The following is a 27,663-nucleotide window of genomic DNA, read 5'->3' as shown; positions in this document are numbered from 1 at the left end:
GGATGGCTAGTGGCCATCAAGTTTCTCTTTGCGCTGCTGTGAGGGGAGAAACAAATATGATTCGGAAAGTCAGGATGAGGTTACTTTGGGCACTTTGGTGGCTGGCGTTCCTCTTGTCCCTCACATATACTTAGTGAGGTAATATGACACATAATATAACATGGACCTACTTTTCACACTGGTAACATTGTGTATCACTAATACTGTCGAGTGGGATACCACTTCTTATTACTCTGGGAAGGTGACTGAATACTTTGATACACCATGATACAAGGGGTACCTCAGAAGTAATGGTGTGAAGTTAATAAAGCATATAGCAGTATGATTAGCACTGAAGAAAGAAGTTAGATAGATAGTCTCGGAATGGAAGTGGAGTTCAGAATTAAACTGCAAAATATAGTGTATTGAACACTGCACCAATCAGAGGTAGGAGGGCAAATGGATACATGACCTAATACTGGGTCTTTTCCTGTTCAGCTTCTATTCATCTATGATGCATGCAGCATGGGACTGTATTGTCCCTGCCAGAACCCTCCTGTTAGCCCTGAGATGCAGCCAAAACCAACCTACATTTCCTCTGACTGCCAAAATAATGAACAAAAGAGCATTCTCAGGGTATTTGCACTGGCAGTAAGAAAACAAGTCCTATTGTGTGATATTTCCCTTTATGATGATTGTGCTCCATTAAAAATAAATAAATAGATAAATAAACCTAACATCCTCTGATCATGTTCCCAACTAAAATTCTGTGGCAACTCTATCCAAGTGTACTTCTACATGGCTTGGTAACACAGATTTGAAGAAGAGGCTTACACTGGATAACAATCTTAAAATATTTTAAGGGAACTTATAAGAGCCCCATAGCTTTCGATAGTCTGCCAGCCCCATAGCTTCTGCTGACGGCAACAGAATTACAGTGATTTATACCAGTTGAGTATCTGGACCAAAATGGCTACAATAAGCCAACCAAACTCTTCTCCAATTCAAAACAGGGACCGAGGTCTGATTCAGTTAGTATTTTGGGCAAAGTTTAGGGTTAAGGGTTTTTTAAAATCATAGTTAGAAGTATAAATAAACCCATTAACTGAGCTCCCTGTCCAGCTCCCTGTCAGTGCAAGACACTTCCCCTCACTCGATGACTGGCCCCTTTAAGATGAAAGGGGCCAGCCCCACCCTGGCCATAATTAGCAGCCTCCCAGCCTGAGAGTCTGGGAGTAATAGGGTCAGGTGATATCATGATGAACATCTGAGCCTCATAAAAGGGCATCAGCTAGCCTGAGGAGCTATAGAACGCATGTTAGACGCCTGTGAGAAGCTGTAAGGTGTGTCTTTATCAGGGCCGCGCTAGGAGACATCCTCTGGGAGAGGAAGCAGGTGAAAGCTGCTAGGAAAAAAAAGTCTCCACGGAGAAAGCCCTGAAAGGCAGCACTCTTCTAAAAGAGCACAGAACTCTCTATGGCTTGGGAATAAGGGTGAAGAGCAGGGAGTTGTAGACTTCCAGGGGGCCTGCAGGGAAAGCAGCCTGGGAGCCAGTGCCCTATAACAGAGCAGGGAGGGGCTTAATGGTAGCCCAGACAGTGGTCTGCAGAGTAGCCTGGGGCACACAGAGCAGATGAAACTTTTGTTTGTTTGTCATTTGAGCTGGACTTCCCTCACCCTGGAAGGGATTACACTTGTTTAGTGAGATGGCCAGAGATGCAGATCACCAAAACTGACCTGTGTGCAGGAGTTTGAGGAGACCCACGCTCCCATGAGGAAAGTGAGGCAGTGACTCTGTTATACTTCCCTATAGCACATTTATAGTGTTTTGACTTGTATTTGAAACAGCACAAATCTGGTGCATCTGGGAAGACTCTTCCACAGACTAAAAGGTCTGTTTTTCCAGGTAATCAGTCTTTATTTTTTTTTCTTTAATTTTCTCTGAGCCCTCCTAGTTATATCCCTCCTAACACCCTAAATATGTCTTTCTCTGAGGGGAATAGTCTCTTCAGTGTGTGCACGCAGCTGCCATGTAACATCTTAGCTAAAATGTAAATGTTGAGCTCACTTAGGATCAAATCCTCAACTGGTGTAAATTGGCTTCATTGAATTCAATAGGGAATAATGCCAGTTTTCATCAGCTGAGGACCTGGCTCATAGTTATTCCCTGGGCTTCTGATCACTTCTTTATTGCTCTTCTCTGAATTCCCTCCAGTTTGTGAATACCTTTGATATCATGAATGTTGGCAACATGCTGAGACCTGAGGAAGGCACCCTCCCTGAGGATGGCACCCTCCCTGACCAATGGAGGCTACGCTCAAAATAAATCAGGTAGGTGATGGGGGGTGGGGGGGGGTGGGGGTAAGATTTTCTAAACCTTACATGACTTAACATCTTAAGTCCCATTTTCAAAGGTGACCTAGGTAATGATGAGACCTGAGCTCCTTAATGGAACTTCGGTGTTTTCGAAAATTTTAGCCAGTGTGCAAGAATCTGCCTCTGCTTTAGTGCATGTGCACCCAAGAATGGGGAAAGATGCCATGCTGCCCTCTAATACAAAAGCCAGGCCAATCAGAGTGGTGCTCTAATCACTTTTATTAGCTGTCACTTCAGTCTTGAAAGTGTTAGCCTCTGCTGAGACCTATTTCCAAAGGTGGTGGAGATCCAAGTCTCCTGGAAAATATTCTCACCATTTGTGTGAATAGAGACTTGAGGTCAATGCTGTGCAATTCAAATTCAATCCTGACTTCATCTCGGTGAAACACCACAGTGCATAATTATTTATGACTAATTTGTTGTAGGGCCTTTAACATTGGTTTCCCCCCTCCATTTTGATACTGACAGTAACTACTGTGTCCCTTATTTTCAAGTGATCTCTGTAAACTAATTACTTTGTACTGGTCAGTGGTGTTATTAAATTATCATTTTGAGACTAAAAATAGCTCAGATCCAGCAAGCAAACCAATAATTTCCCTTTGTCTGCAGTGAAAATGCAATGTTACCATTAATATGAATTTCTCATATCTTTGCAATGGTGCAGACAAAAAATAAAGAAGCTTTGTAAAATATGTTAAACCAATTACAACAGATATTTGATGAGTTTTCCATTGGTATTTCACGATTGCTGTATTATCGTTATCCTAGCTGATACTGTAATTTAGCCTATTCATCATAATTTACCATTCACATCAGCTTTCTTAAAAGAGAAGAAAGTGACAAGTTGTTCTTTATCATCTATCAAAAAAGATTTATATATAAAAAATCAACAAACAAATCACCCACACAAAACCCCAAGAGAGATCAATATTTCCAGTCGAATAGAAAAGAACCCAGTGGAATTAACAGGCCCATCCAAATACATTTAGCACTAGTGGAGATATTGCAATATTTTGGAGGTGCTGTTGTCTATAAATACTCAGATTGTGACACAACTGTTTTTATTCATGTAAAGCAAAAAAATGACGTTTTCTCCTTGTAATTTCTAATTAAAAACCAATTTCAAAAGCAGTATCTGTAAATCCATTAATGGGAGACAATGCGTGTCCATTTCACATAGGATGAAGCTGGAGTCGAAAGAATGATGCCTCAAGAAAATTGGTTTTTTATATCTTTCTATCAATTTGTTTGTTTGGACTTTCTCTGTATCTAATTCAAGCTGTTCTTTGGCTTGTGGGTATTAGAGTTTTGGCAGTGTCGGAAATAGCTCTGGCGATAAAATTTTAGAGACTGGTATTACAAAGAAAGTAGTCCACATCTCAGCCATCTTTCCATCAAGTGGGCTAAATGTGTGAGGTGGCATTTATATTAAAATGATTTTTCTAATTCAGTTTAAGGATACTCATTCAAGTCCTGACACACACACAATACGATTACAGGGGCCAAAGGGCAATGGGTTCCAAGAGAACTTAGGAAGAACAATAATCCATAAATGATTTGCTATTTTCCTTACTTTTCCAGCTACCTATAATTTATATAAAGTGAATGACAGTTAAAATCAGATTTTGTTCCCATTACTTTCCATCAGAGAAATAAATTCAAACAAATCTCCATTTGCGAGGCACATACCTGGCAGCGTTTTAAAGGAATTGTGGTCAGTATTCAAGAAGTTTATGCTAGCCCATCTGTCAGAAGTTTGCCATTAGATATTTAACATTCTATTATACTACTTAAATCTGATTCCATTTCTTCCCTGTGGTTGAATAGCAATAAAAAACTCATCAGCAAATGAAGAACACTGTGTTGATATTTTGTTCATTTCATTGAGACATTTGGTTAAATGCCAACTTTCTAACTCTCTCCCTCACCTCCCCCATAGATGCGTAGGATACAATCTTGAAACACGGACAACAACAAAATCTTACTCCATCTGCAAGCTGGTTATATCAACAATATGAAATTCCAGGCCTTTCATCACTAATGTGAAGTGATATAAGATGAGACCATTGGCGTGTGCCGAACAGTCGTCATGTATGTTCTTCATTTCCTAGTTTTTTCTTAACGTAAATGATTGATTTTGTTTATTGGCAACTCTAACCAGAATATTCTGGGTGTTTCTCACCTTTGTCATCTAGTTGTATGGCAACATTTTCTGACGAGCTATTATTAGGACTTTCATTCTCTGATATAGGTATTGAGCCCCCCTTCCAAAAAAAAAAAAAGCAATAGGAATCTTTCAAGGTATTTTGCTCCATCAGTGGGTGTATAGTATCCATTTCTGGGTAGGTAACACCATAGTAGGAGATGCTTTCAAGGAACTACCTTCATGGGGAAAAAGAAAATTCAATCTGATTGTAAATTTAATTCTTGGCTGGTCTTCTAAAATTGCCAACATAAGTTCCAGTTAATGCCAACATCTAATTATTGGGGGTGTAAAACTTACCCTCCAGGAACTGGACTGACATTCCGCAAATTATAGGCCAACGGACAATCTCCAATGATCAAATGGAAAGGTCTTCACTGATCTGGGATTGGTTCAAAACCAGTGTGATAGTGAGATGAAAAGCTCTGTGTCCCATTCTCAACTTCATAAGGAATCCACTCCCATTTTTGGCCAGAAAAAATGGGAGTCGAGAAAGAGCTGGGGTAAGTAAACTGAAAATTTGATGAAAGGAGAGATTCCTTTTCCAAACCAAAAATCTTCAAAAAGCCCACTTTGCATTCTGCTAAACACTTCTGAAATTCATGACCATGGGTAGAACAGCTCAACTTTGTGAAATTTTGCAGAATCCCCAGGGGTAATGACACTTCTCAAAACAGTAATTCATTCATATGTGGAGAAAGGGTAGACTTTTTAAAGATGGTCAGCATTGACCCACCTCTGTTATCATTGAGGTAAGCGGTGAAACTCTGGAAGCAGAGAGAGGCCAATACTGGCTGCTTTTGAAAGTGCCACCCATAATGCTTAAGAAGAAGCAGAGGATATTGTAAGCATAAGGATTCAGTTTCCCATATTGTTGAGTGAATAATTTGTATCATGTAAATTTATCTAATGAATTTAATCTACTCTTCTGCCTGTAGAATATCTGTGAGCAGGATGTAATTTCCTCCTCTTTATTTGTTCAATTTTTTTCATAAATGATTTAAGCTTTTCCCTTTCTGAATTCATCACAGGCAGGTCAGTGTGTAAGTATTAGGAACCTGACAGGCAAGACTCAAGTTGTATTATTGAGTCATGAATTTCAGAGAAATCCCATGCTCTCGCTCTGTTCCCTGATTAGTGGCTCAGTCCTGAAATGTGCTGAGTGCTCTGGCCCCAATTCAGCAAAACACTGAAACATGTGGATCATAGAAATGTTAGGGCTGGAAGGGACCTCGAGGTCATCAAGTCCAGTCCGCTGCATTGAGGCAGGGCCAAATAAACCTAGATCATCCCTGACAGATGTTTGTCCAACCTGTTCTCAAACACTTCCAGTGATGGGGATTCAATAACTTCTCTTGGAAATCTTTTCCAGAGCTTAAGCACCCTTCTAGTTAAAAAGGTTTTCCTAATACCTCATACTCCTGCTGATGGACTAGCCTTTTTCACAACTGCATCACCTTGCTGACTCTCATTCATTCCGTGATCCACTATGTCTCCGAGACCCTTTTCAGTAGGATTACCACGTAGCTAATTATCCCCTATTTTGTAGTAATGCATTTGATTTTTTTCTTCCTAAGTGAAGTATTTTGTACTTGTCTTTATTGAATTCTCCAATTAGTCAAGGTCGTTTTGAACTCTAATCCTGTCCTTAAGTGCTTGAAACTCCACCCCACTTGCTATCATCTGCAGATTTCATAAGCATACTCTCCACTCCATTATCCAAGTCAGTTATGGAAAATATTGCACAGCATAGATCCAAGACTGACTCCTGTAGGACTCCATTAGATACACACTCTCAGTTGGAAAGCAAACCATTGGTATCTACCCTTAGAGTATAGTCTTTCAACCAGTTGTGCACCCACCTTTATAGTAATTTCATCCAGACCACATTTCCCTAGTTTGCTCATGAGAATGCCATGTGGGACTGTACCATAAGCCTCACTATAATCAAGATATATCACAACTAATGCTCCCCCATCCGCTAGGCCAGTAACCCTGTCAAAAAGGAAAATGAAGTTGGTTTGACATGATTTGCTTTTACTATATCCATGCTCGACTATTCCTCATAACTGTATCATCCTTATAATCATAAGCATGTGAGTATCCTCACTGATATCAATGAATACTCAGCACCTTGTTAAAACTGAGCTCTACATGATTACACAAGCACTTCTGGCTTGAATCCTCATGCACATCATTTGAGAATTTGGTTTCTGTGGATCCACTTGAATGTTAATGAAAGGAAAATAGTAAAAAGCCATGACTGAAGCAAATTCACTTTATGTTCACAAAAAGTATTATGCAGTATTCATCCAATTCCACTCTCCCACCATGGTTAGGATTTTCAGACGCCTGAGACCATTAGTCCTCTAACTCCCACTGACTTTCAGTGGGAGCTGGGGGTTGGAAATCCCAACATCATCCATGTGAGTTAGAAGCATTGACTTTCCAGTGGGATTTGTGCTCCTAACTCACATTGGCCACTTAGAAAATTCTCTGTCTAGGCAAAGCTTCAAGATACCATGGTTTGAGTACAGAGTAAATCCCTATTAGCATAGAACAGAATGTAGGCTGGGACATGTATTAATCTGTACTAATCACTCAATGTATCCATTTCGATCCCAATAACATAAAACATTTTGATGCACCATCAGGATCTCTGCATTTGAAAAAAATATTGCTGTTTTCACTGAACAGTTAAAAAACCCGAGACTTCAACTTGAAAAAATAGACTTGTGGATGAAAACGACTCTGATGTATTTAAAATCCCATGAAATTGGAATCGTACTCTACTCACGCTGTCTGTCTCCAATCAAAAATAAAATGCTGCTTAAAAGTAAATAATGACAACATGCTGATAACACAAAACAACACAATTTATTATAATTAAACTGCCTGAATGTAGATCTAAAACTGCCTGGATATTGCACTGCAGTGCTCAAGCCAGCTAGCCAAGAACCAAAGACGAGGCTTGTCTCTGAATACTAATACTAAGGAGCCAGAACTGTGCCCGCAGCATTGGTTGAGCTACGCTGACGTTGTTGAGGTGGACGGTCTAGGTCAGCATCTAATACATTTTTTAAAAAGACACGGTTGTGGCAAAACTAATATTTATTTTATTGATGTTTTACAAACGGGTGGGGAAAAGGTGAGGTTGCTGTCAGCCGCCTGTGAAGAGTGTTTCTGCATCAAGTGAGGAGCTGATTTGGTATTAATTTTGAATAGTTGTTTCAGTGATTCAGATTGATTTAAGAGGCACCCACGAATATCACTTTCATTACAAAACCTCCTGAGTAAAAATTAAAATCCACCTCTGTTAAATCAGGGCTGATGAGCACAGCAGAGGGATGAGGGATGCAGGGTCAGTATAATTGGATTCCTTTTGTTTTCTTCCCTGCTCCATGCAAGCTGCTGTTGTGTATCTTTCTTTTTGGATTCACTTGTCATCCAAATAAGCATGCAAGTCATCCTTGCTTTCTCAAAAGTCTGGCACCTGATTGAAAAATAATACCACAAAAGTATCATTTATTTTGGTTCATTTAATGCCCCTTCTTCAATGAGACCAGATTTTTGGTTTATTTTTATCAGGTGTATTTGGAATCTGTTACCCTGGTTTAACTCTGGAGTAACACCGCTGGAGTTACAATACGGTAACTGAGATTTATTAGTAGTAACATCCCACTCGAGAGAAGCCCACACTGACACCTGCAAATAACAGAGGATCTGATCCAAAGTCCAGTGCCATCAATGGAAAACTCCCCTTTATTTCATGAATGAGCTTTGTATCAGGAGTTAAATGTTCAGTAGCACAAGAAGTGGATTCTGCTAGAGGCACCTGGCAAAGGCAACCACCACACCAGGAACACATTGCTTGGAGGTACCGACAATGAACACATGGAGGCTGGACATGAGAAGACCATTTCTAACCATTGAAGGAGGGATGCTCTGAAACCACCTCCCTACAGGAGTTATGGAGGCAACAACCTAATTAGTTGTAAGACAACTTCAACAGGGTTCAGGAAGGGATTTTTTTTTACCAATGTAATCATTTTTTTTATCTCCTTCTTCTGAAGCATGCAAGATGGCCACACCTGGAAATGGGATACGGGACAGGCCAGGGCTCTGTCTAAGAATTTTCTAGGCACTAAGAATTCTGTCTCGGGTACTTGGCTGGTGGGACTTGCTCACCTGCTCAGAGCCCAACTGATCGCTATAGTTGGGTCAGGAAGGAATTTTCCCCTAGGTCATATTGGCAGGGACGTTGTGGGTGTGGGAGATGGTTCACCTTCTGCAGTATGCCGTGCAAGTCATTGGCTAGGTTCATCCAAGGTATATTTCACTAAATCAATTCCTTGTCTCTCTAGGAGCTGCGGCCATTAGTGCATGTTGGTCCCCTCTATTCGATGCCCATGGTTCGGTGCACAATAGTTCAGTCTCCTGAGTGCTGTGGTGTTGCATGGTGTGCAGGTGGTGTTGGTGGTCTGTGATGGGCAGGGGGCCAAATTAGATGAGCTGTTGGTCTCTTCTGCCTTTACACCCTGTGAGTTCAGCTCCATGGTGGGTATCGAGCACAGGAAGCATTCAGCAGCAGCAGCCAGGAAATTAGAAAGTTACACATTTTAACTTATTTTGGGGTGCGGGGGCACATCATTATCACTCTGTTGAAGACAATGGAGTCACACCAGCATAAAAGTGGTGTGAGAGAGAAGAGAATCAAGCCTGCGAAATTTAATGGCCATTATATGGATAGAGGTTGGGGAAAGGCTCGTTTAAAAAATTGGACCACCTCTATTCATTATCCAGGGCTTCATAAAGGGCTAAAAGGAGGTGCTAGGTACTAGCTGGTGTAAATCAGCATAACTTCCTTGGCTTCAATGGAGCTCCTTTGATTTACATCAGCTGAGGAACTGGTCTAGCTTTCTTCTTTGGTATTAATGCTAGTCAATTGGAACATATGTTAATGCTTTCCAAATCCTGGTTCGGTTGGTTTGAAACCTTCTTATTCATTTACAGTGAGCTTAGAATTGAATGCTTTGCTAACATGAGGAAAGTTATCCGATGTATTTCAAATTCATTTTACAAACCAATCCGTTAACAATGAATTTTGAAGATGGGGAAATTACTCAATTAACTGGATTAAATGCGCCAATGTGCAAAAGAGTTCTCTTTGCTAATTCTTTTTTAAAACACATTTTTCTGGTCTGAACCTATTTTAAATGCTTACTAGAATTTTAAATGCAACTGAGTAAATAATATAAAAATGTTTATAAAAGCTCTGAGCATTGTTCAGAGGCAAGGGCAAAATGCTGGCACATCATGCCAGACGCTAGATATTTTGACAGGAATTTTTGGCCACAGTCAGGTAGGGAACTGCAAATACACTAATTAGTAACAAGTTCATTCCCACCAGAGCCAAATGACTCCTAACTCCAGTGCATCTGGGAAAGAAGAATCCTCAGAGAGCCCTTGCATAGCTGAGCTGAGGCAATGGGGGAGTCTGAGGCAGGAAATCAAAAAATAAATTGCTGCTTTGTTCTTATTTTCTATTTGCAATTTCTCCATGTCTCTCCCTGAAATGCCTTAAAAATCCTTGTCTAATCATTTTTTAATTGCAAGAACTCAAACCAATAACCCCTGTCTCAGATCTTTGGGTGCTTTAGGCATCTTTCTGCCTTTTCTCCGATACAAGCTGTCTTAAATCTACCAGATGATCACCTCACTGTAGATAGACCCTCAAGTGGAATAGAGCCCCCTCTCTAAGGACAATGCAGGGACATGTCTAGGTTCCCCCACACCTCTACAATCCACAGCTATTGGAATGACTTTAGAAGCCAGAAGCAACTTAGAACAGCCTTCACGCTGTATGGAATGCACATTCTCAACATCATTCAACCTCAATCAATAGCATTTATTTCATAACTTAAAACGAGGTTATTCTGCTCCTCCTCAAAAATCAGCACTACTGTAGCTTTCAGAAAGCGTAAAAACCTTTGCTATTAGAATTTAGCACACTGGCCACTTATAAATAAGCTAAGGAAGTTCTGTCCCAGCCTCTCATTGGTGCACAGTCGCAGTTCAGAAAATATGGATAAGATTTGCATACTTGGCTTCTGAATGAATGTAGGTACCTAACTTGGGGTTCTACATCTGAGATGTTTGATTTGGCTTTTTCTGCAAGGGAGCATTGTATAACTATACAATGTTATGCCAAAATTGCAGCAATCTGAGGGTCACATTTATGAAGTGCCAGCAGAACTATTTCCAGTGGTTAAAGTAGACTGAAACCAGGAGGGCCCTCATTACAGCAGCCAAAGCCAAGGGGGAACTGTGGGGCAACACTGTACCACAAGCCACAGAGAGGAGCTGGTGCTCCCTTCCGCTTTCCACAGAAGAGCGGGAGCAGTGATGCATAACTTCAGTCAAGGTTTCAGTGTGGAAGATGGAAATGAGCTGAAACCAAAATATTCATTTCTAACTGTCCTTCGTGTGCGTGTGTAATATTCACAGCCAACTTGCAATTGTTGTGCCTGCCATCCACTGGCCAGAAAGTGGAGCTGACGTGGCCAAGGTGCCTTGTCCCATTCCTGGCTTTGCTGTGTATGAATCCTGCAACTCACCACAGCTGAGACGTGAACAGTGCCCTAAAGAGCCACTTCCCCTAAGTGAGCTACAAAGGTGCCTTCCTGAAGTTGGTCCAGAAGAAGGAGTTCTGCAGTGCATGTCTCAGGTGAGAGTTGCTGCTTGCATAGCTCACAGTAACAACTCTCTTCTCTCTGGCACAAGACTCAAGCAAGTAAGTGTACAGCAACAGAGGTTGTTGGATCTTAGAGACCAAAGTTACAATCATCTTGTAAACAAGATGATAGATCGGGTGAAAGAGCACAAGTTTCTTTCATTTCATCTAGTGTTTTGATCTTATAAGGTATGACACGCGTCTTTAAAAACTGAGATCACAGTCATCTAGTTAATATATTTTTTCCTAGCACAAACTATTTCAATTCAAATCCACACAAAAAAACAATATTAGAAAAGTTTATGGTTTATCTCTTTGGTAGTATTTTACAGACAGCCCCTGTTGCTTAAATAGATCGCTTTCTGGCTAAAACTAAGCCCCATTTCAATGTCTGTAATTTTTTTTATTCTTGTCTGCCAGTTTAAAGCACTCATTCAGCTATAATTTCTATGATTACCATAGACTGAGAACACTTTAAAGTACTCAGAAACAGTCTGTTTTGACTATCATTATATGCAGAAAGAAAAGGTGCTACATGCAAGAGGCCATTTCATTCAGTCGAACAAAGAACTAATTGTACTATGAAGCGTTATATTTAAATTTTATCATAAAGTAGTTTTAGTTGCCAAATAGTCTGCATTGCTTTGACTTTGCCTTTCCTAACATAACCAAACACACAGTGGTGTTTGTGTATAACTTTAAAAATTCCAAAACACCCCACTGCATGTAATTCTCTTGGGAACAAGGTGAGAGAAAAAAATACATGACCGATACTAGTCATCTTGCTTAATGCACTACTAGAAGGCACTCAGATGCTATAGTGAAGAGCACAGTGTAAGAAATTCTAGCTAATAGAATATAAAAGGCCATCATTTAAAAAGTGGGAGCTGAAAGTTAAGCTCCTAAATCTATATTTAGGTATGTAAATTGGTCATGTATCCCATTGAAATCGATGGGAGAAAGATGCTCAGAACCTCTGAAAATCAGGCCACTTTTACTTAGATGCCTCGGCTCCTGAATCCATACTTAACTTTTGTCACCCAAGTTTGAAATTTTGGCCCGAGGGTATGACTGCAATTTGTGTAGACATACACCAGCTTACTTCACTCTAGGTAGCTTGTGAAGAGTGGTGAAGCTGTGGCAGCACAGACATCTGCACAGGCTAGCTGTATGAGCAATTACGCTGAGTTCAGGGTGGATTGTATAGCCCTCAGCAAAGCCCATGCAGCCCTGACTTCACTGCTGGAGTACCTGAGGTAATGAGATTAAAGCCAGCTGGGGTATAGCTACACGAGTTGCAGTCGCACCACAATGCAGTGTAGACATACCCATTGACTCCAGAAAGGGGTGGGGGGGGGAGTCTACTTTTATTCCTATGGCATCATTTTATCTGCAGACATGTTTTCCATTCTTTACTCTGCAAAGAAATCCAGCATTTACAATTGTCACATGCTCATGCTCCGTGCCTTCCTGACAGGTGAGTTATAATCTTAATGATTTAAAAGTGCTACTGTTTGTTTGTTTGTTCATACACAAGAGGCATAGGGAAGTGTTTGAAAGCGAAAGCAGTTCAGTGGGGAATCTGGCCACCAGTTCATAAAAGAGAATTCTCTAAGGCCAAATATAAAAATTCTGTGAATTCTTTAGTAGGAAGCATCTTACTAAGTACATGTAAACTTAGCATATGACTGTGAATTACAAAAAGAAGAGTGCTTTAGTTTATGCAGCTATAGCCCCTTGAAGCAGCAGCCTACAAAGCTTATTTTATTTGGTATAATCCGGTCAGAGTGAGGATTTGGCTATTCTTCATTTCCCTTATGAAGGTTTCAGTTCTGAGCAACAAACACATAAATCTATAACCGTAGCAGAAACAGCTGTAATATCAACAGGAGAGAAATTAAATATAAGAAGAGGAAGAGTTCTCCAGGCTATATTTCCCCTGCTTGTCATTATATCATCATATTTGCACCTCTCCGTATGATCTTTCAGATCATATTGTAACTGCTACAGCATATTTTTATGATTTTTAAACTCACAAGTAGGAACAGCAAAGAGGGCCATTTCCTTTTTGGTTAACAACAAGTAAACCATACCCTGTAGATCACTGAACACCTTCCATTGGGTGATTATCCACAATCCCTGCTTGAATTAGCAAACCTGTAATGCCCATGTGGCAGGCTGTCGGATAATTTATAGTAAATACTGATGCTGCAAAAAGAGACACAATAAATTCCAATAATTTTGAGTATAACCTACAGGTTGGTTAAATAAGTGTCCGAAGAAAAATATAGGCCCCGGGTTCTCAACTGCTTTGCACCTTGTGTTACTACATACACCTCTGCATAGCGAATGCAGTGTAGGTGAGAAAAGCTACCCGCCCATAATATCAGGGCCTGATTCTCCCAGCCTGGCTGCTTGTGCACTCATCTCTGCAAAGTATTTGCAACGTGGGTAGAAGTTTTGCAACCACTTTGCACCGGCATAAATGCTGACAGGAGGTGCCTGGTAGAGGAGAATCAGGTCCATAATAGCTCCCCCACCCCCAAGCTCCTGGAACAAATACCAAAAAAAAACCAAAAAACCCAATACTTAACCTCACAAAGTAACCAAACTCCAACAAGCAGCATGAGTTTTTGCCTATTGACTGGTAAAAGAAAATGCAACACTTACCCAAGGGTTGTCATGGTTACAATAGTGTACCAAAAAGAAGCTGGGATGCTGGTGAATTTGCTGGCTGAAGACCCTTTCTCGGCATAAAACATCACCGTAGCAAAGATGATGATTGCCATAGTGAGGGAAAAGAGAAGAAAGCCAAGCTCTGAGGCACAGCTCTTCAGAGTGTAGCCCAAGATTCTTAAGCCTTGGGAATGGCGGGAGAACTTGAAAATCCTGAAAACCCTGAAAACCCTTAGTGTCACAAAGGCTCCACTGACGTCCTCGTTGTTCGTCATCACCAAGCCAATATAGTAGGGCATGATGGCCACCACATCGATGATGCTCATCACGCTCCTCATGAACCTGTAGCGACTCGGGGCTGCAAAAAGCCTCAAAAGGTACTCGACAGTGAAAATCATAACGCAAGCTGTGTCCAAGCAGAAGAAAGCCACCGCGTACCTCTCCCCACATGGAAGCTCCTTGTTGCCAGGCACCGTGCCGCATGGAACGGTTTCCACCACGTTAGTGATCACTGAGACCGCAATAAAGAAGCCAGTGACGTAATAAAACACTAAGGCTAAGGTGCTGGTGTGGGGGTTTTCGAAGGCTCGCCACATCGTCTGCCGGAGGCTCAAAGATGGCATGGACCCTTCTTGTTTGTTCTCCGAGTCACTGTCATCCATCAGCCGCTCAGCATTTTCCCGCTTTCTGTCTTTGTACTCTTCGTAGCAGCAGTCCCCAATGATTTCAGGTAGGATCCCATAAAAGGCGAGCTCCTCATCATAGGCAGAGATGCACTCATACCTTGGGTAATGCAGCTTGCCAGTTCTGTAAAAGTTTAAGATGCACCTAAAGACTTCAGGGTCCCGGTCGAAAAAGTATTCCTTGGTGTCTTCATTGAAGAAGAATTCCTTCTCAGTGCTGCCCAAGAGAGTGTCCGGGTACCTCTCCAGTGTAGTCCTCCAGGTCTGGAAGCGCCTCCCACTCACATTCAGAATGATCAGCTCATCCTGCCTCTTGTTTTTGTCTGTCGGGGCCAATGGCATAGGGCAGTTGGCCACTGGCATCCATCCGATGGCAGCTGCCCTGGCAAAGGGCAACCATGCTGCTACACCTGCTGCCATGATGACTCCAGGCCTCGGGACGGGAGAAGACAGTTCCGCTGCTTCTAAAATGAGTTTGGAGTCAGATCAGTTCCATCTAAAAATATAATAAAATAAAAACAGCAACAAGTCAAAGGGAGATGCTTTGCCATCGTTACCATTAAAACAACTTGGATGAGTACATCCGTGGAAGCTTACGACAACTGAGCAAGTAATCTTACTTTTGCAGTTGGCAGTTAGAAGAATAATCGTTAAAAATGCACATGATCATCAAAGTGGGAAGGTTATGGCATTATTATAGATTGAAATTTTGAATAGCAAATTATTCCTCATTAAAAGTATTTAAAAGTAGCATAAACACACTAATTTATATGTGCTTCCTTACAAACAAGAGTAATTCATGATTCCACAGGTGTAAGTATTATACGTTCATCACTCTGACTACAGCTGTCAAGAAAGAATTGGGAACTCTGATGAAAAATGCTGAGAGTTCACCTAGTGGAATTACTGATAACTAAAGACTAACTAGACCAAGTTCGACTTCCAGTAAACAATAATAAATACATAAACACCCCTCAAACTACAGTGAAACTTGTGCTAAGGACTATGCCGGTTGGTAACCCTCATCTCAAAAAACACATTAAAATTTTCCACTGTTTGCAGTCCAATTTTGTTCAACCTTTAGTTAGAAACCTGTGCGAGGCTACAGATTGTTTCTGGTCCCATGGGTGGTTGCTTGAGACAGGTTTTATTTTAGTGAAATATTACACTACTTCAGTGAGCAAGAGGAAAATTCAAACTCTTCAGCACATTGGGGCATTGTTCAGAATTTCTGAGCTGCAGTAGTCTGGGGGGAGAGAGAGAGAGTAAAAAGGAGCCCACTAAGGGTTAAACTTCTAACTGTGTCTGATCAAGGAAGAGAAGAGCAAAATGGATGAAGCATCCACCCACAACCTTGTCATCTTTCTTTTACCAGAATGTTACCTTAATTGTTGTCTATCTAGCAAAGGCAAAAGTCTCTTAACCAAAGGGTGGAGTACATTTGCTGCAATTGCCATTATTTGAGCCCATCTAATGGAGGAAAAATATCCCAACCTGTGACATCCTCTGCTGGTGTAAATTGGCATCGCTCTGCTGCAGTCAATGCAGCTACACTGATTGATAACAGCTTCGAATCTAGCCCTGAATTTCCTTGTTCCTTTCTGGAGTCAGGCCTTTCACTTTATTTTTAACCTTCATTCTCATTTGTATATGCTTTCCCTTCCTTAGTGGTTTTCACATTACCATGCAAACGTTTGGGGAAAGGTGTCATTATACTAGAAGAAGCACGAGGGGACCTAGCCAAAGTCCATTAAGTCAACAGAAAGACCCTCGTTGACTTCAGTGGCCACGAAGGTAAGTCCTGGAAGCTCTATTATTGGATGTAAATAGTAGTGTTCTATGTAATTCTACTACGAAGTATCTTAATTCTATGAATAGTACCATTCCCATTACTGGGCTATGGCATTATTGATTTCAACAGGTCATCAAAATACTGAATGAAAAATAGACTCAATCTGTGGTGAAACCACTGCCCAAATTGGTCACAGAATGATGCTTTTCTTGTGTAGGAAGCATTCACATCCATCATTTCAATACAAAGCATCTTGCTGTATAATTTTGTTAACGAAAGGACAATTGAAATCCCTAGGGCGAGCATCTTACTAGTGCAGTATGAAGTTTGATAATTAGGATGTGTACAATAAACCATAGTGATGAGCTCACAGAAGGACGTTGTCAGTACAGTACTGGCACAAGATCACATATCCCACAATATTTTATTATGCACTGTTATTCAGCATTACGGTGCAGTATTTTGCTTCCTTCTTCTAAAAAGTGAATTCAGTCCTGTAGAAAGGTGATGGACTGACACAGGTACAGCACAATAGCATAACCTTCCTCCGTATTGCTTCAGAACTGTACCTCCCTCCACAGCAAAAGAGACAACCTCTAAGGTCTAGATAGACCCCTCCAACAAAACTGCCACTTTCCATCAATTGCAATGGTGGATTTTGTGATGGGAGACTAAAACTAAAGTGAGGCCACCAAAACATTTCTAAGCTAGCAAAATGCTACTGCATGGTAACAACTTCAGTCATTACCCAAGTGGATTAAATGTGGGCAAGCAACCAAGAGATCTAGACTACATAGCCCATTACCTAACCCCCATGTAGTACAGACCCCCTTCTGTGCATTATTTTAACTAGAAAAGGTCTTATTGACATGGGGGTCAGCCTCCTGGGACTGGCTGGAAATATATGGAATACCCCTGGATTTTTGCAGTAACAGTACTTGGGATGCGGAGTGTCTCTCAAAATACCAGTGGAGAATCTCCTCACAAACCTCACACAAACATTATAGCTCCCTGGATGTGAGTTCCAGCACCCCTCCTGTTGCTGCCAAAAGTACCATTATAAATGCTTAAATAGATAAGGCCACAAGGATAACTCATTAAGGGCTTACAGATGTTAACACCATCTGAAACAAGTCCTGCCAGGCTGACTGTGGGTATGGGGAAATTTTAAACTTCCAAGGTCTGAAATGGCCAAGAAATTAAAACATGAGAGTAGGCTGAGTATCCTGTCCATAAAGCTTCATTACTCTATTGCCATATCACAGTGAGCTCTTCAGCAGATGAAGTTACGAAAAGTTCCTAATGCGTGTGTTCAGGGCTTACTGTTGAGTTGCATTACCGCAGGAGCAAAGTAGCTGTTTCCTCCCCAATACACAAAGTGATGGAGTCCTTTTTAAAGATTAAGGAATAAAAGTTGTTGTGTGACCAGTTATTTTTTGGAGGGGTGTGTGTGTGTGTGTAAGGGAGGTAATGTGAGAGGACAGGGAAAGGGGGAGCATTTCCATCACTGAGGAATGGCTTCTTTTCATCAGATTTTCAGGTTGCATCGGGGCTTGTCATCTCTGCATACCAACTCCATAGTGATAAGATATAAAACATCTAATTGATTAGAAACTTCAGCTTGCTGCAAACTAAACTGAGGTTCTAATGGAAATAATTTCTTTCTTATAGTGGCAAACAACTGGCTGGTAGAAATACTTTGCGCACTCTACAGTATCTTTTAAAGTAAAAAGAAATAAACACAAATGTATACAAGCAGATATGTATTATGTACACAAACACATGGAGACAATTTATAAACCTAAATATGCACATAAATAGATGTGCATGCAGTTGCATATGCACTTGTGTGTTTATATATTGTACATACATTTCAAATTTTCTGTAGCTAATTTTCATGTATAATTTGAAAGAAGTTAGTGAGCTAAAGGCTCAGCAGCTCGCTGATGGTATTTAAAAGAGCGGGTGTACAAGATAAAAGGATTTGGCTTTTTTGACTTAACCACGGGTCAACATCATAGAAGCACACAGACTTTGTTTTCCTAAGTCACTACCATGCCACCCAAATTGTATAAATAAAACAAAACAAAGCAAAGCCTCTTTCATCCTCTAAAATGACCTTTTCCCCCAGGATTCCCAATTGGCTGATCTATCGATTTATCTGTCTATCTCAGATCATTTGAGCTATGGCTAGCTTTTACTGATAACGATTTGATTTCAGGTTCAAGGCACAAAACCAGCATGCACTGTGGGATCAATAATGCATTGGAGGAGAATGTTGTAGAACAGGGTTATTTCTGTTCCCCCAAAGGGTGGGGGAAATAAACGATGGTTTCTCATCTTATTAACGTCTACCAACAATATTAATCTTGTTAGATGCCTTGGGATGCCCTTGTGTTAGAGAACCCCAGAATCTCAAGGTGTTTTCTATTGCAGAAGCAGATAAGGACAACTTCAACAAAACGATGAACAATGTGAGTTTCAGGGTGAGGTACGGATAACCGGAGTTGAGAGGAGAAAAATGGCACTCAGGGCACTGGCTCTTTCCTTTTTTTTTCATCCTTTATGTGGGTCAGGCTCGAGTAGCAAAGATCTTTTCATTTAAAATGCAAAATCTGCCAGTCAAAGCTTCAGCATCCCCTTTTAGCTGTGTACTCCCCTCCCACTCCAACCCCATCAGATAATAAAACTGCTCGCTAATGTTTGCAACTGATCAGTCAGTGATTTAGAGCAAAAGCACGGCAAGCTACAGCAACAGGCTTAGAATAAACGCATGCAAACTTCTACCCTCCCGCCCCCGACACAACGAAAAGCCCCATCTTGCTGGATCACAGCAATGCCTTACCTTGCCAGGAAAGAAACTCTCATCCCCAAAATGCAGGGATAGATCTAGGGGGCGTTGGGCAAACACGCCTCAGGATAAAGGGAGAACTATGCTGCCTGCCTCTCAAATCTCTCTCTAAATGCGGTCCGGAGTAATCAGAAAGTATAATCAGCACTGGGAAAGTAGAGAGATGACTAAACAGCTTCTCCCTTATTATTGCCGAGGTTGAGGGAGTCTCTATTTCCCCCCGCCCTCTAAGCTTATTTGTTTGGGGGAGGGGGGGTCTTGTTTTTTCTCTTGTCCTTCAAATCCAGCTTTGCTCCTGCTGCCGGATCAAGCTGGAAATGGTACCCAGCTGCTGAAGAATCCGCTCTCTGGGCTGTAGCAGGGATGATGGACTGAGATTGGAGTCCCCCTCCCTCCCTCCCTCCCTCTGAGATCCAGAGAAGCAGGCTGTAAAACAAGATTCTGGAGAGAGGCGGGATGAGCTAACAGAGAGACACCAGCAAATGGAGTCGTTAAATACACACCAGCCCTGGCACTGCATGCTAATGGAGCGCTGCTGGAGGGGGAAGGGGGGGGACGGTGTGGAGGAACTTCACAGGTACCTGCTGGAGCTGTTCCTGTTTGTCACCGGCCCAGCCTGTCCCACAGGGTCCGGCGGGGCCTTTTCAGCTCTTCGGCAGAGAAAAATAAACTCTTTTCTCCAGCAGCTCGGCGAGGAGGCTGGGGGGAGAGGGGGACAAATCTTTCTTTCGGGGGGATCAATGTAAAAACTCACACACACACACACACTCACACCCGCCCCCCCCGCACACGCCCCCAAACCAGCCCGGCTCCGGGGGGTGACGGATGCTCTGCCGCAGCCGGGCGCGACCCCCCCGCAGTACCGCGCCTACCTACGTGCAGCCGAGGAGCCCGGCCGCGGGGCCAGCGGGCGGCATCCCCTCCGGAGGCGCGGCGTGCGGGTGCAGCGAGGACCCGGGGGCGGCGGAGGGGTGGGAGACGATGCGCTGCGCTGCGCTGCGCTGCCCCAGCTTTGAAAATGCAAGCGGTCAGCGCGCTGCAGCGGCCGGCAGGGAGCTAGGCGGGCGGGCCGGGCAGCCGGGCTATAGCGGCGCCGCTCCTGCCCCCCGCGGCATCCGGTCGCCCCCTTCGCGGGGGCCGGGCCGGCTGCTCTGTGCGCCCTAGCCCTGCGCTGCGCTGCGCGGCCGGGCTGCAGGCGGGCGCCGGCGGGGGGTGGCAGGAGGGGAGGCGGGCGGGTTGCTCGCCCAGCCGAGCAGGAGGCGCGGCGCCCGGCGGGACTCGGGCAGGCGGAGCGGGAGGCGCCGCAGCCGGGGAGGATGCTCGGCTGTCCCCCCCGCCAGCGGCGGCGTTCCGCAGGCAGGTGGCGCCGTCCCCCTAGCCGAGCGCCCGGCCGGGCCGGTCAGCACCACGCGGCGGCGGACAGCGCCGCAGGCCGAGCCCCGGGGGCCGGCGCTGCCCTGGGGGCGCCGCGTCCGCGCCGCGGCTCCTTGAGCGGGAGGGTGGCTGCAGGGGGCTGGGCTGGCGGCTGTCCTGAGTCCCGGCCGCCCTCCGCCGCTGTCCTGCTGTGCCCCGCGCCAGCCCCACCCCGGCCGGCCGGGTGCGAGCCCCAGGGGCCATGGGGACCCACCTCTGGCCCGCTGGAGCTGTGTGGGTGTGGGCAAGAAGTCAGCCCTACCCCCCTGCACCCCGCTTTCCTCCACAGGAATCTCCCTCCCTTCCCTGCCTGTTCATTCCCACTGACACCCCGGCACGGGCCACACACAGCACACTGGGCTCGATGGACCATCGGTCGGACCCAGTCGGACCGTTCTTACGTTCTTTCTCTTCTCCCCCCCCCCCCCAATTCCAGCCCAGGTTTGACAGCCCCCCAACAGCAGTGCCCCCGCCCTCCACTCCGCGGCTCAGTGTCCCGGTGATTTCATCAGACACCACGGTGATGGGCATGGCAGAGGAACCTGACCAGACTAGAACAGACTCCAGCTTTCCCACCGGTCAGAAGGCTCCTGGCCCAGCCTGCTCAAACGAAACGACTTGGCCATATTTGTAACTGCTAGCAAAGACACTGAACGAGCAAAGAGAAGAATTTAATCAGCCACTCCTGTGGAGGAAAAAAACCCCAAGGAATTTAGCAGCAACAGTTGCACATAGGGGCCTACATTTTCAAAAGTGACTAGTGATGTTCCCTGCCTCTGTTTTTTGTATGTTAATTTTGAGAAACCTTAAAAGGGGGGGGGATGCTTGCTTTCAGAAGGGGGAGCTTGAAAGCACGTCCACTTTAAGTCGCTTCAAGTTGGAAACACAAATCACTTTTGAAAATTTATGCCAGGAGCACTGGATTTGCCATGCTGCAACGTTAGTCCCTCCAGTCCAGTGTTCTAGCAGAGTCTAGTACATGGTGATTCAGAGCAATAAACCCCCCCCCCCCCCCCAAAGCACCCAGCCAGGAGTACCTGAAAGTAAACAATTCCTACCTGACCACTGCAGCAGGGACCTTAGTCCCTGGGGAAAAAAAGCCATAATGAAATAGTTGCAAGGTAGCTGGCAAGGTTACACAAAGGATGGATATCAGTAAGTTTAGAATCCAGACACCAAATTAGTTGTTTTAGGGAGATATTAATAGATGAATGTAATATGAAACGTAAAACCAGAAACCAAGTGTCTTTAAAAGCTAAAGACGTTTTCAGTACGGTAAGATGTCCTGGATCTGTCCTTAATAAATGTCATACAAATATCCTCTTAAAATGTTTTGTTTCTCTGCATCTTTGTCCACCAGCAGGTGCATAGCAGAAAGTTGTAGGATAAAGATAGTGAGGTTCCTACTGATTTGAATGATTTTGTTGTGATTTACAATGTTATCTTTTTAATAAAACTTCTCAGCTTTCCTCTCTCTCTCTTTCCTGCATGCTGTAGCCTCCGTCTCTGCTAGCTCTGGCCTGGCTGTGATTTTCAGTGGCTTTTCCCCCATGACTCGGCCCCCTTTTAACTTTCAATTTCTATTAAAAAGCTCATTGGGGAGCTCTCTTTAATGCTCCCAATTTTGTATGTTTAAATAGAAAATGAAAGTCAAAAGCAAGCTAGCTGCAAATCAACTGTCAATGAAAAGCTTGTTCTTTCTCTTTCTTTCTGTTCCCCTTTTTCTCCCCCATTTCTCAGCTCTAGCCAGCTGTGGTTCGCTTTAGCACTTCTCTCATAGCTAGTCACTTTTAACTTGCGCGTGCACTAAAATAAACTGATAGAGTTCAATTTAGAGGTTTTATGTGTATATGTCTTTTATTTTTAAATAAATATGGCAGGCCAATCAGGATAAAATACTGTTGATAGCTGCAGACAGACCACAGGGGGGGCAGAGAGCCAGACAGCAGTAAATGTTTAGGAAACAAAAGATAGCAACAAGGAACAGCTGGAGGGTGGGACCATTGTTAGGAGCAGCCCTTGAGCAGATATAAGGTCTGAAAGTTGTAAGCATATCTGGAAAACAAACAGGCTTGTTTTTTATGCTGCGGAGTGGCTCAGAAGACTGGTAATGGGAGATGGAATCTTTTAAACTTTTGAGTCCAATGCAGATCAGAAGTAACCAAAATTGCCTACCAGCTGACAGCTGTGTGGGAACGCTTTTGAGATGAGTTGGTTGGCTAAATCCAGTACCCAATGGGACATATGCCAACGATACACACACAAAAAAAGGTCACCACATTCTACAATTGCCACAAAGCTCTCTACAGTTTAATCTACTCTATCTATTATCACAAGGTCAACGCCCACCTTTGCTCCACCATGGACGCCAGCCTCCACTCCGAATTCTCGCATTTCCTGATAAACAACTTTCAGACTTTCTCCAAGAAAAGCTCCCAATGCAAATTTGTGCATCCAGTATCTTGTCCTCCTCAAAACTCACCTCTTCGATAATGCAGTCAGGAAACTACCACCTGATATTGGTTAAGCAGATGGCAAGAGCACTGCTTCTGACTGGCTAAGAATTGTGCACATCCTGTTACATGTGTTACCCCTTCTCCTTCACCCCAAACCTGCTTGTTTGTCCCATACACCTGTTATGTCTTGTCTTTTAGAATGTAAGCTCTGTGCAGCACCTAGCACAAAGGGCCTGGCCAGTCTGAGACTTTTACTGCAATCTAAATGTATACAATTATTATTATTAGTGATATTATTAAACCCTGGCTGACCATCTCAGATGAGATACTGAGTGTCAAGTAGGCCATAGAAATAAAGCATCTCTCTCAGCCTCTTGGGATGCTCCACAGCAACAATGAGGAACACTGGCACTGCAGTATGTTGGAGAGTTTACACCGCTGCTGTGCTTGTGTGAATAGAGAAAGGACATCAGCTCTTGGTTGGAGCCCAACGAAGAACGTAAGCATAGGTGTAGGAGTGTGTCGGTCTCTGAGGGCCCTAGCAGTGACAGAGGGTTCCGCCACTGAATCAGTGAGGTCCCAGCCAAAACCCGCTGACCACAACACAACCGGACAATTGTCTGGTTTCCCTGGGCCACTTCCTACACACTCTCCATGGGGTACCTGGGTGTCAGGGTCATCCTTCATCTCCCCAGGGTAGACAGCTAGCGGAAACCCCAGCAGTTCCTTGGTGTCCCAGGCAGCAGGCAGCTCCTCCAAGCCCTCAGTGCTGTAGCACTCATGCTCCAGTGATGGCAGAGAACCATCCTTCTCCTGCAGCAGCTCCCACTCAACTGAGCTATTGGGCTCTCCCTTTATACTTCCTGTCCTGCCCCTCTGCTTCCTGCAGGGTGGGAAGGGCTGTTCTGGCTCCGTCCACCAAGGACCAGGCTGGGCGCTCTCCGAGTCACTCTCTGAGGGAGGCCACACCCCCTCACTACAATAGGGTGTAGGTTTTAGCTCTTTAATTTTGCAGCCCAACTAAAAGTACAGCTCAGCCAGGGAGGCAGTAAGGAGGATGTGAACGCAGGTCCCTTAGCTGTTAGGTAATACTACCTTTCAGTCAGTAGCCTCCGGACATAGCACAAGTTACACTGTCATAGGGAGTAAAAAATTCGTTTCTTTTCCTTACTTCATATTTCTCTAGGGCTAGGTCCAAATCAGAATCTCAGTACTGAGCACCTGTGAACAACAAGAAAGTAAAAATCAGCATGTGGATCCAAACTTTGAGATTTGGGCCCATTTCTACTGTCCTCCCCCTACTCCGTGTTCCTTTCTGATTTGAGAGAGGCACTGGGTTGGCACAGCGAGGGCATTCTGTGTCCTATCACTTGCCACCGCCTTCTCGCTCCCTGGCAAATCTTTCTTTCCCAGATCGTGTTGGTTAAAAAGTGGAAACAACCTGCCGCCAGCTGTTTCGCTGCATCTTGGGGACCATGCTTGTTTTGGGAAGAAAATCCAAAATGGAGGATAATCCATGGAATGATACAGCCTCTTCCACAGAAAGAGTTCTGCTAATTAGGGGATAGATCGTAGGGATCATACATAACTGGTACCAGTTAGTCTGGGTTAGCTCTGGAAGCTGGAGAGGCCCAGCCTGAAGTTCTCAGGCTATCAAAAGACTTCAGTGGACACAGTTGCTTAGCGTTATATGATGTTAAGTGCTTTGCTGGATCAAGGACTAATAGAACTAAGAAACTACTGCTCACTTCTGCAGGAGTTGTACAAGTTGCAATGCAAGATGGTGGCTCTTCTGAATACCTTGATGAAACATAACGTATTTTTTCCCTTTTGGATGTGATAGACAAGAAAAGCAAATGACAGTTATTGATGTGTTTACCTTTGACTTGAACAGAAATTAGTTCTCAGGATCATATCTTTCTATTGCAAATTGTTACTGTAAACAATTAGGTTAAAATCAATCTGATTTCAGGCAGCTTTTATGGAGAATGAAATCATAATCAGTTACTTAATAGTCTCATGCAAAATTGCTTAGTGCCTGCCCCTTTGCAATGTGTGGACAAAGATTCATACAATTGTGTGGGTCAAAAATCTCACAGCATCATTTCAGTAAGTATTCCGTTTTTTCTTCAATGCCTTGTATAACCTTCACCAAAATCGCTATTTATGGAGCTGCATGTCAATAAAGTCATTTCAGGAAAGCAGGTTTCTATTAATTATTTCACACTTTAATATGAAGAAAGCGATGAGAATTTGGATACATATTTTACACCAGAAGCCTACCTGCTAGCAGACATTTGGAAACAAACATGGAAGCTGTTTTAAATGCTAGATGAAGACAAGTTATTAAGAATAATGAGAACATCTTGAGTCGGCTAGATAACATGTCATCACTGTTTGGTGAAGCAAATGGACAGGAGCAGGGGAATGGACAGAGGAGAAAGTGAATAAGGAAGTGTTATTTACCCCTGCATATAACACAAGAAGCAGGGATCACCCGATGAAAGTAATAGACAGCAAGTTTTAAAACAAACTTGTGATCTGATCTGGTATGCCCCATGACGTTCTTCTGACCCAGCCCCTCCCGGCAAATTAATAGGGCTGAAAATTTCAAAGCTGCCTCAGAGGTACCCAGACTGCAATTTTCAAAGGTGCCTAATGGAGTTAGGCACTCAATTTCACTGAATTTCAATGTGAGATGGGTATCTAACTCCTTTAGGGTCATTTGAAAATTCTAGCCCCATTTCCCATTAAAATAAATACAAATCTCGTGGGTGAATTTGAATGTCTCATCCTTCATTATTATAATACCTTTCATGTGAGACGCTTAAAACACTTTGTACACAGTCCTGGGCGCACAAAACCCATGGATGGAAGGTTTGTATCATCACACCCATTTTAGAGATGGCCATTCAGGGATGTTATATCTGGTACAAAACAACACTGTGATTAAGTGAGATCATTAGGAATAGAACCCCAGAATCCTGATTCCCGGTCCCACTCCCTAACCACTGTTTAATTCTGCCTCGACATTGCAAAGCCTATCACAACTCATTAAGCAGTTTGATTAACATTTAACACCTTCCTGCTGGAGCTAAACTAAAAGATAAGTGTTTTTTCAGTATATATTTTTAAAGTTAAACCATTACAAATTAAAGATGAACCACAGAATATGGTCTAGTGGTTTGAGTAGAAGATAGGTAATCAGGAGTTCTGTATCCACGCTGTATCCACTGTATCCATCTGCTTCCACCTTGCTGTGTAACCTTGGGCCAAATTGCTTAGCCTCTCTGTGTCTCAGTTTACATCTGTATAAAATTGTTATAATAATATTTATACACCTCACAAAGGAAGGAAAGAGGTCTGAATGAATGAATATTTGCCAAGTGTTTGAAAAGCACTTTGAGAATGAAAATAACTGTAATAGAGGGGGAAAACTGCAAATGATCTCTAAGAAAATGTTTACCTATTGGGTCAGATTAATTTTTAAAATGATTTTTTCGGTATCAAAATAGTACATATGTCATCTACTTGAGAATAACTCCAGAACTATTTTGCTATACAAAAGCTTTTGAAGGGTTAAGGGATCAGGTCTGCAGCATTCTCTCTCTCTTGCTGAAAGTGCTAGAGATTACAACTTGAACAGGTTTCTGTCCAAAGGTCCTAATGTATTTACTGTATGTTTTGTTAACTCTTTATGGAGAACTTGTCCTCACTCTATTAATTAAAAGTAGAATCAGCAAACACTAAAATATACCACAGTCTCAGTGAAATAACTCAAAGAATTACTAGTTTCAAATGCTGATATTAACTGTAGTTTGCATGGTTATTTGTTCTGCAATTTTGTTCTGTATTTATAGTCTGTGTTTCTATTGTGTACTTCTATTGCTGATTCTTTACATTAAGCACTATCATGCATTATTTCTGCATGTAAATATTGCATTGACTTCAAACCCATGCTGTGTAAGCATTGTGTAATGACAGTTGCAGTAATAAAACTGGCTTGCTTGTTTAAAATTACAAGCTTGCCATAATACTGTAGCTTTGTAATATGATTGTGTCCTATAGACTCTGACAATCCCTGCCTCGGATCCAATCTTGTGAAAAATTCTGGGTAGATTAAGGAAGTATCATTCATTTGATTAAACTAAGGAGTCAGTTTTTGCAATCTAAACAGTTATGGTCTAGTGCTCAGAGGAGCCTGGAAGGCACAAGTGCTTGAATATATGTCTGGTTCTGTTACTAACTCCTTTCAGACTTCAGATTTTCAGATTTCAGCTAGGTTTCTTAAAGCACTCTGTTCCTTAGTTTCCCCATCAATAAAATGGGTATAATAATATCTATTGACCAAAAGGGGCTGTTATAAGAACTTACAAGTGAGATCCTTGCTGTGAGATCCTTGGGTGAAAGGTGCTGTAGAAAAGTACAAAGCAGTGATCTATCTATCTGTTCATTTCCACTGTTGAGGTAGCTGTGTTGGCCCCAGGCTATGAGCGAGACG

The 27,663-nt window shown here is 43.0% G+C and overlaps 1 protein-coding gene and 1 long non-coding RNA gene across 5 annotated transcripts in view; one reads left to right on the top strand and one right to left on the bottom strand.

Annotated features, from left to right (window-relative positions):
- Positions 1 to 15,070, bottom strand: part of KCND3 (potassium voltage-gated channel subfamily D member 3) — a 201,059-nt gene extending 185,989 nt beyond the window's left edge. For both annotated transcript variants that reach the window (XM_067558806.1, XM_067558807.1), the window contains exon 1: positions 13,962 to 15,070. In XM_067558806.1, the coding sequence (XP_067414907.1) occupies positions 13,962 to 15,070 (1,109 nt within the window). The remainder of the gene's footprint in view (positions 1 to 13,961) is intronic.
- On the top strand, positions 1,296 to 7,313 carry LOC137160296 (uncharacterized). 3 transcript variants are annotated; one of them, XR_010921834.1, is made up of 5 exons: positions 1,311 to 1,374; positions 1,828 to 1,885; positions 2,195 to 2,310; positions 4,295 to 4,446; positions 7,213 to 7,313. It is a non-coding gene; the product is annotated as an uncharacterized lncRNA (long non-coding RNA). The 3 variants fall into 3 exon arrangements; XR_010921835.1 differs by lacking the exon at positions 7,213 to 7,313 and having other exon boundaries at positions 1,296 to 1,322; positions 4,295 to 5,559; XR_010921833.1 differs by lacking the exon at positions 7,213 to 7,313 and having other exon boundaries at positions 4,295 to 5,559.
- Positions 15,071 to 27,663: the final 12,593 nt, after the last annotated feature.

This window comes from Emydura macquarii, unplaced genomic scaffold (genome assembly GCF_026122565.2).
Source record: "Emydura macquarii macquarii isolate MOO-44397 ecotype Brisbane River unplaced genomic scaffold, CSIRO-AGI_Emac_v2 contig_2184, whole genome shotgun sequence".
Classification (NCBI taxonomy): domain Eukaryota; kingdom Metazoa; phylum Chordata; order Testudines; family Chelidae; genus Emydura; species Emydura macquarii.
Note: the sequence above shows the minus strand (reverse complement) of the source record. Positions and strands in the feature narration are given on the sequence as shown.